The 15,903-nt window shown below is 36.8% G+C and overlaps 1 protein-coding gene across 5 annotated transcripts in view; it reads right to left on the bottom strand.

Annotated features, from left to right (window-relative positions):
* Positions 1-15,903, bottom strand: part of LOC136864803 (arrestin domain-containing protein 2) — a 534,353-nt gene that overhangs the window by 210,780 nt on the left and 307,670 nt on the right. For all 5 annotated transcript variants that reach the window (XM_067142214.2, XM_067142212.2, XM_067142210.2 and 2 more), the window contains exon 6: positions 3,648-3,827. In XM_067142214.2, the coding sequence (XP_066998315.1) occupies positions 3,648-3,827 (180 nt within the window). The remainder of the gene's footprint in view (positions 1-3,647; positions 3,828-15,903) is intronic.

Here is a 15,903-nt window from a genome sequence, read left to right on the forward strand (position 1 = left end):
CAAAAAGTTTAGTCCACTCATACACTCGAGTCTGGGAAAGTGTTTCTTCTCCAAACTATGTGTGGAGCCGTCTGAAAATTTTGGAAGGTTTGGTGCCCACTTTTGCGGGAAATTTGATAATGATGCATTGTGCAACAGACATGTGCACCTCTTGCCACTCATGGCGTACTGAATCAGCCCAGCTCTCCACCGTCGCTAGCGCACACAAACCCCTTCTCCAGACACCCCCACCAACATCCTGGCAGAGCCCCGCCTCAGAATTATTACTAACAGCAGTGGTACATTCAAATTCCCATATATATTTCATCTGCTTTGTACCTTACTTTTAGCAATAAATATTTCATGACATTTCTTACAATGACAATAATATTAAGCTAGTTTCCTCATTTAAGTGATAAGTTCCGATTAATATTGAAACAAAAAGTTTAGGAATTAAGTTATGCATTTATCAATAACGGTGCAAACCTCATACCTATTAAAAGAATTATTAGTAAAAATTACATTTATAATTTGTATGTCTGAAATAACCTGTCTTTAATCTTATTCCTGAAAACAGACAAAATTATTTAAAGAATAGTAATAAATAACACAAACTACTTTAACAATTTTCGAAGACGCTGATGTGCCGGAATTTAGTCCCGCAGGAGTTCTTCTATGTGCCAGTAAATCTACTGACACGTGACTGACGTATTGTAGGACCTTCAAATACCACAGGACCGAGCCAAGATTGAACCTGCCAAGTTGGGGTCAGAACACGAGCGCCTCAACCGTCTGAGCCACTCAGCCCGGCAATTATTTTTTTTTTTTTTTTTTTTTTTTTTGCTAGGGGCTTTACGTCGCACCGACACAGATAGGTCTTATGGCGACGAAGGCAATTATTTAAAGAATGATATGACATAAGAGGGGGTATCCAAAAATAACCGGAATAACATTGCCGTGGGCGAAGCTTTCTGTTGCTAGGCGTATGTAGTGCACGTCATTGCCAGTTCAGTGACGCCTGTGTTGTCTACTTGGCTTGTTCTGTTCATCTGCAGTGACTCTTTTTGCTAGCGTTGTTTGGTTCTTGTTTTGTTTTTTATGATGGCAAGTTTAAATGAACATTGTGCAAACCTTTCATTGGGACGTTTTGAAGATTGCGCAACAGTGTTCGTCAATAAAGACCCGATTTGTGGCAGACAGGAGACTGCTTCGCCCACCACAACAATGCACCTGCAAATACAGCCATATCTGTTGCGCCGTTTTTGGCTAAAAATGACATGGTTGAGCTGCCCCACGCCTGACCTGGCTCTGCGAGACTTTTTCTTATTTCCACGCATGAAAAGGGGCATGAAAGTACACCGATTTGACAACATTGAAGAGGTCAAAGAAAAACATAGGGAGGAGCTGTCAGCCATTTCTAAAGATGACAACGAAAAATGTTGGAACAGTGGAAGCAACGATGGGACGAATGTATTAGTTGTAATGAAGAGTATTTTGAAGGTGATAAGGTTCTTTTGTAAAAAATTTGAAAACATATAGCTTTAAAAAAATAATTCCAGTTTTTTCAGTACCCCATTGTAATATCAAAACCGGACTTGAAATTAATTTTCAGTTTTATGTAAAATTTCCTCTTCACCTTGATATACATACAACTCAGGTTCAACTGCACACATGTATGGTTAAAAGTGATCTGTTAGACTCTGAGGATGTTTAGCATGTATTTCATAGTGTTCTAAGTGTTCTATTCATGTGCGACATACTGAAAAGCTTGTGAGATATTTTAACTGCGTTGACACTCAGTGAACTGTAAGTAAGGGAAAGGAATATAGAAGGGATGAACAAATTCACGTAGATGAAAACTAAGAACTTGGTTAGGAATATACATTCTTTCTACATATGATAATGAAAGGAGGTGCAACAGAAACAACCAAGACTTAATAACTGTGCTACCATCTCAGATTTTACATAACTTTACTTCATGCTCAGATGTACCATACTCCCATTATCTTGTACCACAATTTTTGGCACAGGTGTAGAATCTCTTGGAGGTGTAAAGTGTTTGTAGAAGATTTTATTTGTAATTCTTTTTAAATAGTACTTACTCTATGATCTGGAGTGTTGTGGTAGAATATTTAATTCGTATTCCATTCACATACCTAACTTGTACAGTGTAAAAAATATTTTTCTACATATGTTGGTTGTAACTGGTAGATTACATTTCTATATTAACTGGAACAGTCCAGAAAGTTTGTGACGCGAACTTTTGAACAGGGTGTGTTGGCCTTTGTTAGTTACGCATTCTAGAAATATGTTCTTACTATTCTGAAAATGGAAGATTCGCGATCGTATGTGTTCGAGAAAGTGATTTAAAGATCGCGGCCACAGAAAGAGTTGTGATTGGTCAATCCGGGCAAGCTCCTGTGTCCTGATTGGCTACTCAAAGGCTAATTTCCCTTTAAAAGGGGCTAGGCAGCATTTCGTGGGGCTGTCTGAAGCCTTTGAGCCGTCTTGGTCTTGGCCTGCCGAACCTGCCGAAGTTTTGACGTCGTCAAGGTCTCCTCGCTACCAGAATGTTCTTTTCTGTCCAGTTTTAAGTTCCATTTAGTTTTCGTTGGTGTATCACAGGAAATTGCCCTAATCACCACTATTATGTTGTTTCAAATGATTTGAAAGGTTGTTTAACTTCACTCTAAATTGTAATACCGTATTGTGTTCCTCTTACCTTCAAGATTGTATTGTCAACTTGGTTTGTAATTTGATGTACCGTATTTGCTTGACTCTTTGAACTTATTGCAAGCTCTTGTCAAGGAATATATAACTTGTGTGTCTTTAAGAACTTGTAATCTGTATTTTACAAACTATGTATCGGTATTTTCCGCATTGCTGAAACTGTTCATAATTTATTCTGTAAGATACGTTTGGTAAATTATATTTTTGAAATCCAAGATAACGTTGATTTTTCCGAAAACTGCAACCTAGACATCTCCATGCCTTTGGTAGGTTCCCAGCACCGTCCCACGTTCCTTGTTTGTTATCGCCAAGTTGCCCCCACTGATTTTTACTTCTGCTGTTTTCGCCACAGTTCATTACATGATTATGGTGTGTACAGTGTTTAGGTACCTTGTAATGTGATTTACTTTCCTCCCTTTAACTGTATTTGTGTAACCGCTGAAGTACCGGTTACAATTTTAACTTGTTTTAATTTAATGTTTGTCACTGTAGGTGCTTGTCTTGTGTTTTATACTGTTTTTTGATCAGTTGTAATTTGCTCAGTTGATTCTTTGGCTGACGATGACGCGACCTGAGTGTCGAAACTAGTACAAATATTGTATAGATGATATGTGATTTAACTCGCATCAATAAATTGTCATTGTATTGAAAAGGTGTACCCTTAACTTTTCAATTTACTGCAACAGGACAAGGACAATCCCCTCATCTTCGTATCCCCTAACAAGCTCCTTTCTGCTTCCCAGAGCCGTTAACTCTGTACAATGCATGATGAAGAGAAAGGTGGGAAAAGGAAAAAGGCCAAATGATACAGGTTCAAACAGGTGGTAAAAGATTATGAACATCAGATTAACACAGGATGAGAAAAGGAGCCTAAAGAATGAACAAAAGTACTGGAAAGAAACAACCAAATGATGAATAAAGTCTACATAAAAGTATACCTGAACAAGCTTGACCTTGAGACGCACTTCTTCTTCTCCTTGGTTATCGATGTTGGCTCGAAGCTTAATGGATTCACCGCATACATAAGCTGAGCGTTCCAACTGTGACCTCAAAACAACAGGGCCCTTTTCACAGCACAAACAGCATGTAGTACGCTTGTCTTGTCCCATCATTGGTTTCTGCAAATCAAATAGGTTTGTGAAATCACTAAACCAATATTTACTAGTCAGCTCTTTGATAACAGCAACAGTTGTTCCAAACATCATACTTCACACCAAAGGAGAGCTGATGAACTTTGGGAATAAATCTCAGGGGCAACAATGCATTAGGTTCTGGAAATTCAAGCTGTGGAATGCTGACATAAATTAAAAGCTTTCATCGATTATTCTATCCAGTCAAGGACAAGTTCAAATGCAGCAAACCCTCGATTTTTTATACAAGTGAGAAGAAAATGGCAAACTACTATAACTGGACTCCGAAACCTGCATGAAAGTATGCAACAATAAATGTATTATGGCATTCTTTAAACATTTGATTCCAGCATCTCTGCATAGTTATGGAGAGCTCAGTCGGTAAATCTCCCAGCACAAAACTGACATATCTGAGTGCCTTCATATACTGAGCCAGGATCGAACCCACCACCACCAACTGGAGCTAAAAAGATGGGCAACTCAATCTGACAGAAAAACAGTAACCTATACTGGAAACCATTGTGGTCTGAATGGGAAGGCAACACATAACATGAGATGAACTTACCTCAGCAGCCATTAAGCCAGATATCTAAAAGGTCAGTGTGATTTATTGGGCATAAATGTTGTCTGGTAGCCTGTGTTACCTATGAAATCTGACCAGGTAATCTAGAAAATAGGATTGGAAAGGATACCCTTGGACTTAAAAACAAGGTACCCTCCCAGCATATTTATAAAGCAAATACATAGGAATTTGAGGAAAAATAAAAATTTTGGTTCTCAGAGAGTGACAGTTAATATACACAGCTATGGAGTTCAAAATTAGCTGGTTGCATCGTAAGTTCTACAGAAGAAATTGATACTGTCTCAATCATAATCTACGTTTTGAAGATAAGGCTCAAAAGAACATAAAACTCTTTCAAGGAAAATGAGAGCTACTCAGCATATATTCTAAATTTAAGCAATTGTTTTAGTCTCAAAGAAATTCTGTAGGTATTTATAAAAACAGAGAGAAACAACAAAATTATGCACCCACTTAATACATTATCCAACATAATATTGAATGTTTTCTCAGACATCTCGTACATGAAGCCTTTAAAAATTACCCCTACAAATCCCATAAATTGTACTCCTTCATGAAATAAGTTCAATTCAATTTTAGCAATACTTTGAAGAAGCTTTTTCTTTTAAAAAAATTGCTTTACAGTTTATTATTTTAACCATAATGGTTTGATTTATTTGGATCAGTACTGACTTTAAACTAATCTTATCAGTGATAACTTAAAACATATAGTTCACCTGGTCAACACTGCAATAAGTATTGATAAGGTGGACTATAAGTTTTAAGTTATCGCTGATAGATTTATTTGCTTTACGTCGCACCAGCGCAGATAGGTGTTATGATGACAATGGGATAGGAAAGGGCTATGAGCAGGAAGGAAGTGACTGTGGCCCTAATTATAGTGTGAAAATCGGAAACCACGGAAAACCATTTTAGGGCTGCCAACAGTGGGGTTCAAACGCACTATCTCCCGAATACAAGCTCACAGCTTTATATTTAATCGATAGTTAATGGTCCTGCTCTCAGAAACATGCAGAGCATATGAAAATACATCGAGCTGGTGAGAAATCATCACAATAAATTTCTTTTATAGCTCAGTGCGATATCACTCTGGAAGTTTCTCTCGATTGGGGAATCTGAAAATCGACATCATCTTCCTTCGATGTTTTTGAATGGTTGCAACCATACACTACACAGTAAACCTTGTTTTCACTATGGTATCGTTTAAAGTTGCACTGTCTGACTCTGCTATACCTACTATTAGCACACAGGGGGCAGCTTGCCAACAGTGACGTCACTTTGCTCACGCACTATGGCTATTTTCCGCTTATATCTCCTCCTCATCATCATCATTACCATAATTTCCCATTATCCAGCTGTAGCCGGATAGGGGCAAATGTGGTTCCTCTCCAATTTCTTCAGTCTTCCCACCACACTGTGTCCCAGTCCAGGTTTCTTTCTCTAATACTGCGTTGCATTATGTCCTTCCATCTCAAACGTGGTATAACACGGCCTCTCCGTCCTTGCATTTGCATTTCCATCACCTTTTTTGGCATTCTTTCATCACTCATTTGCTTTATGTGCCCAAACCATCTATTCTCTATTTTATCATTAATTTTTTCCATTCCAATTTCTTCCCGGATTTTCTCATTCCTTATTTTGTCTCTTCTGTATCATACTCCTCATCAACTTCATTTCGGCTGCCTGTATTCGACTCTCATCCTTCTTTGTCATTGTCCAAGTTTCTGCTCCGTAAGTTGTTATGGGTACATAATACATCTTGTACATAGTTTTCTTTGCTTCCATTGGCACATCCTTGTCCAATAACATGTTTCTTACACTATGATAGAAACAGCTTCCAGCTTGAATCCTCTTACTAATCTCAGTATCAAGTCGAGCATTCTCCATTAATTCACTCCCCAGGTATTTGAACGTCTCCACTACTTCCAGCGGCTTATCTGCAAGTTTAATCTGACCTTTCCCTTCCTTCTCCCCTCTAGTCATAACAAGAGTTTTACTTTTTTCTACACTTATTTTCAATCCACATTCTTCGATTTCTCCATTCACCACATCCAAATGTTCTTGAACATTAATGTCCTCTTCTCCCCCAATCACTATATCATCTGCAAATAACTTGATGTTCATTTCCCTTCCTCCAGATGCTGCTTTTGCTGTTCTCATGATGTCATCCATTACTATTGTAAACAGGATTGGCGATAGAACACTTCCCTGTCTCAGCCCACTAGTTATTTTGAACCAACTTGTCCTGCCAACTTGTGTTTGCAACTTAACATTCCTTGTACATGCCATGATAATTTTTATTAATCCCTGCCAATTCCTTTTGCACCAGGCTGTCCCAAACTGTAGTCCTGGGGACACTGTCATATGCCTTTTCAATGTCAGTGAATGTTATCACCATATCATTCACATACTCCCATTGCTTTTCCATTATTTGTCTCATAATGAAAATGGGCTCTATTGTTGACCTTCCACTTCTGAAACCAAACTGATTTTCCTGTATCTGATTTTCAACCCTCAACCTTACCCTATTTTCCAGTATCTTCTCCATTATCCTACAATAGCAACATGGGATATGAGAGTAATTCCCTTGTAGTTTTTCAATACTTTATTATCATCTTTCTTGAAAATTGGAAAGATTATTCCTTTTGCCAATCCTCAGGGACCTACTTATTCTCCCAGACAATCCTGAGAACTCTGTATGTCCACTGCACGCCTACAGCTCCAGCTGCCTTTATCATCTCCACTGAAATTTCATGTATTTCAGCAGTTTTTCCATTCTTCATCTTTCTTACTGCCATTTCAATTTCATTCATAGTAATTTCTTTATCCATTTCTTCATCAACTAATTGCTTTTCCTGGTGGTCCATTGAATGACCGTCATTAGTTCTCTTGTTCAGTAACTTCTGAAAATACTCTCTCCATCTATTTATTATTTCTTCTGGCTTTGTTAATATTATGCTGCCTTCATCCTTCACAAATCTGGTGTTTACTTTATCTTTTTGTTTCTTAAGATACCATACAGTAATTTCTTGCTGCCCTGCATATCATCTCTCAATTTCTGTGCGAATTTCTTTTTTCCTCCACTACTTTCTTGGCCAAATTCTTTGCCTCCACATATTTTCTACTTTCTTCAGTCCTAGATGTTTTCCATGCCATTTTCTCCTCCTTCACTTTAATCTTTACCCTATCATTCCAATAGTGTGTGTCTTTGTCTTTCACATCTCCTGATCTTCTACCATATACCTTTTCTGCACATCCAACAAGTCCTTCCTTAAATCATCTCCATTCATCTTCAACGTTCCCCATCTCCGTCCTGGGTACCAAGGGTATTATTTTTCTCTTTGAAATTCTTCCTGTATGCTTTTCTTTTTCAATTTCCATACTTTAATTCTTTTCTTTCTTCTTAATGGGGGTTTTTCAATCTTGCCCACATTCAATTATTGTATCACAACTCTATGATCTCCACCAGAGGCTTCTTCAAGCATGACTGTAACATCTAAAGGGTTCTTCCATTGTTCTTTCTCTATGATCATATAATCAATCATGGGCTTTGTTCGTCTGTCTTCCCAACCATACCTTGTAATCTTCTGACTTTATTCTTCCTGAACCAGGTGTTTCCAACAATCATTTGGTTCCTCATGCAAAAATCCACCAACAACTAGCCTTCTGGATTTTCATTTCCATATCCAAAGGGCCCTATAAAATCTTCCTTTCCTTGTCTTTCCATTCCAATTTGTGCATTTAGATCCCCCATCAACAGCACTTCTGTATCTTCTATCTGTCTCTCCAATTCCTCTAAGAAGTCCTCTAGATGTTCATCTATTCAACCCGTTTGTGGGGCATACAACTGAAATACATCTTTCATTACATTTTCAAACTGGAGTCTCATCACCATCATCCTATCACTGACGCATTTTGTAGACTCCACATATTCTTGAATTTCTTTTCTAAGTATTATGACCACTACATTTTTTGCTTCAGGTGCTCTGCTGTAGAATCTCTCCTGTACTGGTCTCACACCATCCATCGCCTAAACAATATAAAATAATGCAATAGGTTTTTCAGCACGTTGATTAACTTTGTATTCAATGATTTACAAAAATAAAACTCCAAAACTTACATTTAACCACATAATTACGACATAATAAAGAAATACTATCTTTGAATTAGATACGTAAACAAGATAATAAGTTAGAAAATTATGTAAGTAAAGTTAGCCATACGCACCAAACAAAGAAAAATATAAAACAGTTATGAGAAACAATATATCATAAAGTATACATACTAGGCCTATACATAATACACTGGCAGAAAAAATATCCAAACACTATGAAATAAAGAACGTAGGATATGGAAATTATAGCAATATATTTGCTGAGGTAACATATTTAATTGATTAAAGATACAAGACTACAGGTTAATATCCGTGCAAGAAAAGCCATTGCAAATGTGCCATGCTGGTCCATTAATAACAAGTGTAATCGCCTGACTGTTGAATGCAGGCATGGAAACGAGCATGCACTGTGTCATACAGGTGTTGGATGTCAGCTTGTGGGATGGAGTTCCGTGCCTGTTGCACTGCGGTCAATACAAGGATGGTTAAGGCTGGTTGTGGATGACGCTGGAATTGTCGTCCAATAATGTCCCATACGTGCACGATTCAGGACAGATCAAGGGATCAAGCAGGCCAAGGCAAAACGTCTACTCTCTGTAGAGCACGTTGGGTTATAACAGCGGCATGGGGGTGTGCATTATGTTGGAAATCACCCCCAGGAATGCTGTTCATGAATGGCAGCACAACAGGTCGAATTACCAGACGGACACACACATCCGCAGTCAGGGTGCGTGGGATAACCACGAGAATGCTCCTGGTGTCGTAGGAATTGTCCCCCAGACCAGAACTCCTGGTGTAGATCCAGTGGAATGCAGGCGCTCACTTGGCCTCCTTCTAACCAACACACGGCTATCAATGGCACCAAGGCAGAACCGGCCTTCATCTCGCTTGACACCGTTGAAGTCGCAGACAGAGGTGTTTTGTGGTAAGTGGAATGCAGGCCGATTTTGAACAGTTCGTTGTGTCATTGTGGTGCCAACTGCTGCTCGAATTGCTGATGCAGACGCAGTCCACTGTGCCACAGCCATATGCCGAATACAGCGGTCCTCCATCTCGATGAAACGAATTGTATTTAATTCCATTTATTTCATCGTAAAATAAAATCGATACAACCATTTTTCATCGATAGAATAATTAATAAATACAGACATCACCTTTCAACTACTTTAGTAAAAGATAAACCTAACACCTCAATAATTTCAACCTTTACTTTTGACAAGGACATTTACAAAATCACTAACACCTTTAAAAAATACAATATAATTATGGCATTCAAAACTAATAATAAGAATTCAGACATCACATACAACTCCACCTCTATTAATAAATTTAATTGTTCAATCAATCAATCAATCAATCAATCAATCAATCAATACTGATCTGCATTTAGGGCAGTCGCCCAGGTGGCAGATTCCTTATTTGTTGCTTTCCTAGCCTTTTCCTAAATGATTTCAAAGAAATTGGAAATTTATTGAACATCTCCCTTGGTAAGTTATTTCAATCCCTAACTCCCCTTCCTATAAATGAATATTTGCCCCAGTTTGTCCTCTTGAATTCCAATTTTATCTTCATATTGTGATCTTTCCTACTTTTATAAACGCCATTCAAACTTATTCGTCTACTAATGTCATTCCACGCCATCTCTCCGCTGACAGCTCGGAACATACCACTTAACGTTAAAAATTAAATATTGAAAAAGAGGTTCAACCTATTCAATACATAAGAGAAAGAAATGTAGTGATTACATTCTTATTTAATAGTAATTAGAATTGGGACCGGTTTCGACCCTAGTCCAGGTCATCGTCAGCCGCTCAAAACATAAAAAACATGAAAAACAATGCATATGAAAAAGAAAAAGATTAAGTGAACTCTGGATCGGTATAAGATGAAATATAAATTTATGATGGGGGTAGAAATTGTGAGTCACTTAAAAGAAAAACAGAACGTAATATTATGAATGGTAGTACGGCACATGCAATGATAGGTAAAGTCTCACAATGTTTATGAATAGTGGAGAACGGTCAAATGGGTCAGTTTTTACACTCTGTCAGGTACAAAGTCACAACACTATCGAACAACATATGAAGATCCATAAATATATTGAAGTCGCAGACGAATAGATTTATAGAAGCAAACTGCCAGCTCCCGGTGATCAGCGCGGTACTTTCAAGGTCATGCGCTGTGGTCTCGAATGCCAAAGTAGAATGGAGAATATCCTGAAGATCCAGTATTTGCCTCGGTTGCGGGAAGTTAAGTATGTATATATAGAAATATACAACGCAATTCAGTATAATTAAATGAGTAATTGTGCTCTTCTTCTTTCTCTCAATTCTTCCCAACCCAAACATTGCAACATTTTTGTAACGCTACTCTTTTGTCGGAAATCACCCAGAACAAATCGAGCTGCTTTTCTTTGGATTTTTTCCAGTTCTTGAATCAGGTAATCCTGGTGAGGGTCCCATACACTGGAACCATACTCTAGTTGGGGTCTTACCAGAGACTTATATGCACTCTCCTTTACATCCTTACTACAACCCCTAAACACCCTCATAACCATGTGCAGAGATCTGTACCCTTTATTTACAATCCCATTTATGTGATTACCCCAATGAAGATCATTCCTTATATTAAAACCTAGATACTTACAATGATCCCCAAAAGGAACTTTCACCCCATCTCTAAATCAAGTGTTTATAGATTCAAATGATATGATTGCAATTTTTCTTATATTGGACAAACAGGGAGAAACTTCATCACTAGATACTCAGAACATAAGAATGCCATTAAACACAATAAATTTTCGGCTGTAGGTCAACATATGCATGACTATAACCACCGATATTCAACAACACCTAAAAATTCTTAAAACATTACACAAAGGACCAATACTTGATATAACAGAGGATTTTTTCATACATTTATATCAATATTTTAACTCTAATTACAACCAAAATGAAATATGTGAAAAAACCAATATTCTTTTTGACCTTTTTTATCATTATTCTTAAAAATTTTAATTTAACCAACCTAAATTCAATCTTCCATTCTATTCATTCCACCTCTCCTCAGCATTTGCCCCATTTCCCTCATTCTTCAGCTCCACCTTAAGTTTTCTCCCTCCATTCACAACATCTTTAATTATAACTATATATTTATTCAACTTTTTAAACCTTAGTATTTTATCCCTTCTTTTTTTGATTCTTCCATTTTCCTTCTCCATTTCTTATCCTAACTCTTTTCTCTTTCATCCTTCCTCTCGCTCCCCTCAAGGAAGATATATTAAGCATCCTTTGTTTTTCAACATAATTTAATTTTTACGTTTTGCTAATTCCTTTCTTTTCCATTCTCATCATTTCACTTTTCATTTCATTATTGCTTTTAATTTTACTCATCTTTATCTTGTTTCCCATCTCATACTTTTACTTTTCACATTCATTTGCTTCCTAGTACATTTGTTAACTCTCACGTCCAACACTTGGTTACGTAAGATGAGCCTCATTTTGAATGATTACTTTTCTTTACTTTCTTTCATTCTTTTCATTTATTATTTAACATTCTGTGGGGCGAGTTCATTCTTCCTGATGCCGCCACAATGCCTCTTTGAAATAAAGTGTGGTAACATACCGTGATCTGTGGTGAAGCACGTGGTCCAAGATAGGTTATGGTATGAGCGTGTTCTCCATACTCGGGGTCACCATTTATGGAGTCTTGGTTGTAGGCGGCTCCACATCGTTCATAAATAAACCAGCCCTCATGGATAATAAGATTTATTTACACCACACACAGTTTTAGTACACCTTTGCATGTGAGATAGGTTACACTGATTACACCAACAAGACACAAACAGGCGTGATGCTCATGCTCACTCCACGCAGCCGAATGACGCTAGTTTAGCAAGCTATACCCTGATGCAATGCTGCATCGTGCACAAGGGTGCGTTCTGTATGTGGGGCGAGTTCATTCTTCCTGATGCCGCCACAATTCCATAAGTTTAATCAATATTTCCTACATTTTTCTAATTTATTTTTCTTTTCATTATATCAACATTAGATGAGAAATCATTCCACCATTTTAATACAAAGAATACATTTTTTAATTTAATTCATATCTTCAAGTGCCTTTTCACTTTCATTTTTTAAAGTCATTAATCTCCATGGATACCTTCAATATTTTTACACTGTTTTCTTTATACACAACTGTGTAGAATTTCCTTTCCATTGCAATAATATATTTGTTCAACTCACATTTTAACTAAGGCAATACTTTGCATATATGCTCAATTCAACATATCATCAAGATTATTAATGATTTTAAAGTGTATTTACGCTTCGTAGTGATATGAAGAATATCAAAAGACTTCTTCTCCTCAACCACAACAACACTATGCATATATGCCCATTTCCACATCTCATCGAGACTGTGAATTTTGATTTGCACCTACGCTATTGAATACTACGAAGAATATTATAAGACTTCTTCTTCTCATATATTCCTACAGCTAAGTGAACTAATTTCTTACAACAAAAGTGCTTTCAGGAAATTCTAAAATCAAATTTTTCATAGTGTCAAACTTCTATGTTTTAAGACCATCTTTAAAACAACTGTGTTTCAAATACTCTGTTCTACACGCGATATGGCTGAAGGTGACCTTTATATAGGTCGAAACTAGTCCCATTAAATGTTTATTTAATAAACAATATTTAATTTGTATTGAAAAGGTGGAATAACTCACTTATTATTTTAATTTGGTTTAATCAAAGTTCAATACGGACCCATAAAATGAAATTTTCTCTAGATCAAACCACGCAACCACTCTCTGGGTAAATCTCTGTTGTGGTTGTTCACACCTGAACCAGGCCAAAACACGCCACGTACAGGTACATATCAGTACTGCTCCACAGATTACCTACAACACAACTATCAATTTGATCTCTAGACATTTTAATTATGATTCTGGGCAACCACTTTATGAGCTGTCTATAAAGACACACTGGTACACTGAGCTAATTTCAATATTCTCATGTGCCATGGTTATTGTACACTTTTCTGAGTACAATAAACATTACCCACAAGCCAACTACATACTTCTCAGTGCAGACCTCCAAAACTGCACTCGCCAGTGAATGAGTTTTTACAAAAAAGCACTTGAAAACAGAAGAACAGGCTAAACATGCAATACTATAATCTACAGAAATTAGATTGCACAGAGTACAAGAGCAGGCAGGGTATGTTTTGTTACAGTAAGGGCGCAGTTGACAGCTACAGTACAACTTTTTCTTATCAATATACGGATGATTTTCATATGAGAATGAATAACAACAATTTGTCACTAACCAATCCACACCGACGGATTTGTTAATGTCCAGCATACTTTATAGTAGCAAGTTTTTGTCATGTGTAAGTGTAGTTAAAATTAACTCCTAGGCCCGTATTCATTAACGTCAGTTACTTTATCAGTTATCTTAGATTTCCAAAAACTCTGATACCATTTTCTTGGTTTACCAAAACTAAGTTTCCGTTACATTCTGAATTTGAACCTTACCTTTTTCAAACTGACGCACGGAATACAAATGATTATGTGCTGCTGCCATCATCGAAAAATAAACAATTTTTTTAAATAGGTTTCATCTTTAAAAACACTTTACTATACATTATGTCTGCGATTCCCCAGAAACGAATAAAGAAGCCTAATATGACGTTCCAAGAGATGTTATTTAATGTGGTGGCAGAAAACATTAACATAGTATAGAATAAGACAGAGTGCTGTACTGTGACACATTAACTGTAACAGACAAATACGGGAACTATCCTACCAGATTGAAAATGTACTGACAAAATATAGGAAGATCCCAATTTCGAGGGATATAACTGACTTGTACAAAAAGTCTCAAAAAAGCCTTTCTTCAGATTATCAAAAGTATCGACACACTCATATTTACAGAGGTTCCGAGACCTGCATACATCTTTCGGAGCTGCTTTCTTAATGGAGGAGGAACATCATCTGATGGTACTAACGTTCCTGTTTCCATTTTCATGACTACCTAACTCAGAAGAATTCACTACCATTATGGAGAAACATATTCATGATTACTTTTAGTCTTAAGAACTCGCACATTAGCTTCGTACGAGAGAGAATGTTTTCGGTCATTGGATAAAATTATGCTTAAGTCTTGGCCATTTACACAAGAGATACAGAAATATATGTACCCCCAATCTTAAAGTACGTTGTTTGAAGACTTAACATGAGCAGTAAATTGATTTTGTGTTACTTAATGGCAACTGAACACCGTCCGCTTTTAGCACGCATTTTGCCTGTATTTAAGCTATTTTAACTTTCTTTCTACAGAACAACTATACTGTAGTCTCTGAGAATGTTGTCTTATTAGAATTTTAAACCATATCAACATCCAAACAGTTTTAACAGTTCTCTATTTGCACTGATTAGTACAGCGGAGGAGCTTTTTGCCAAACAGCTGAGATTTCAACATGCTCTGCTTACTGCAGTGATTCTCTCGCAGTTGGTGGCGCTGGTGCTACCTCTACTGTGTTATTTACTAACTCAATGGTCTCAGTGACACGCAAACAGGCCAGCTGTGCTGAAAGGTGTGCAGTTCATACAGAACCTTATGAGTGACTCTCAGCCACCTAACTTGACCATGCCACTAATGGTCCGTATTGACTTAATCATAGCAGTTAATTGTATCCAGGTTCCGCTAGTCAATACAATTCAGAATGTATTATTATTATTTTTATTTTATTTTATTAGCTGAGGCACCTGAGCTAAAGCTCAATGTGGTGCAGTACATTCTAATATTATCATGGCTACAAAGTATTTATAAAGTAAATTAATACACTCCAGTAATAAAAGTTTGTTACATCAAATCAGTTAATAATAATTTTTGTTACATGAATAGATCTAAGTACTACATATCACACATACGTTACGTTAGTTTCATAAAATATTAATATAATCCTATAAATATAAACATATGTATATATTTTGTTTTATATAATTGAATTGTTTCATAATTATACACTGTAAGAGTAAATAAGCAGTCAACCAATATATTCTATACTGGTGATAACATTCAAGAACTTGAACAAAATATGCAGCATGATGCAAATTTAATTGAAATATGGTTCTGTAAAAATTGATTTACAGTAAATCTGACAAAAACCAATTATATTTTATTTCAGTCGTCGCCATAAGACCTATCTGTGTTGGTGCGACGTAAAGCCCCTAGCAAAAAAAATTATTTCATAAACCTAAAAATAATTATTTTTTAGATTTACATTTGACGTTTTTTGGGCAATCGATACCTAGAGTACAGGCTGCTAAATTTCTTGGATTAATTATTGACGAATCACTA

The sequence above is a fragment of the Anabrus simplex genome, chromosome 2 (genome assembly GCF_040414725.1).
Source record: "Anabrus simplex isolate iqAnaSimp1 chromosome 2, ASM4041472v1, whole genome shotgun sequence".
NCBI lineage: Eukaryota > Metazoa > Arthropoda > Insecta > Orthoptera > Tettigoniidae > Anabrus > Anabrus simplex.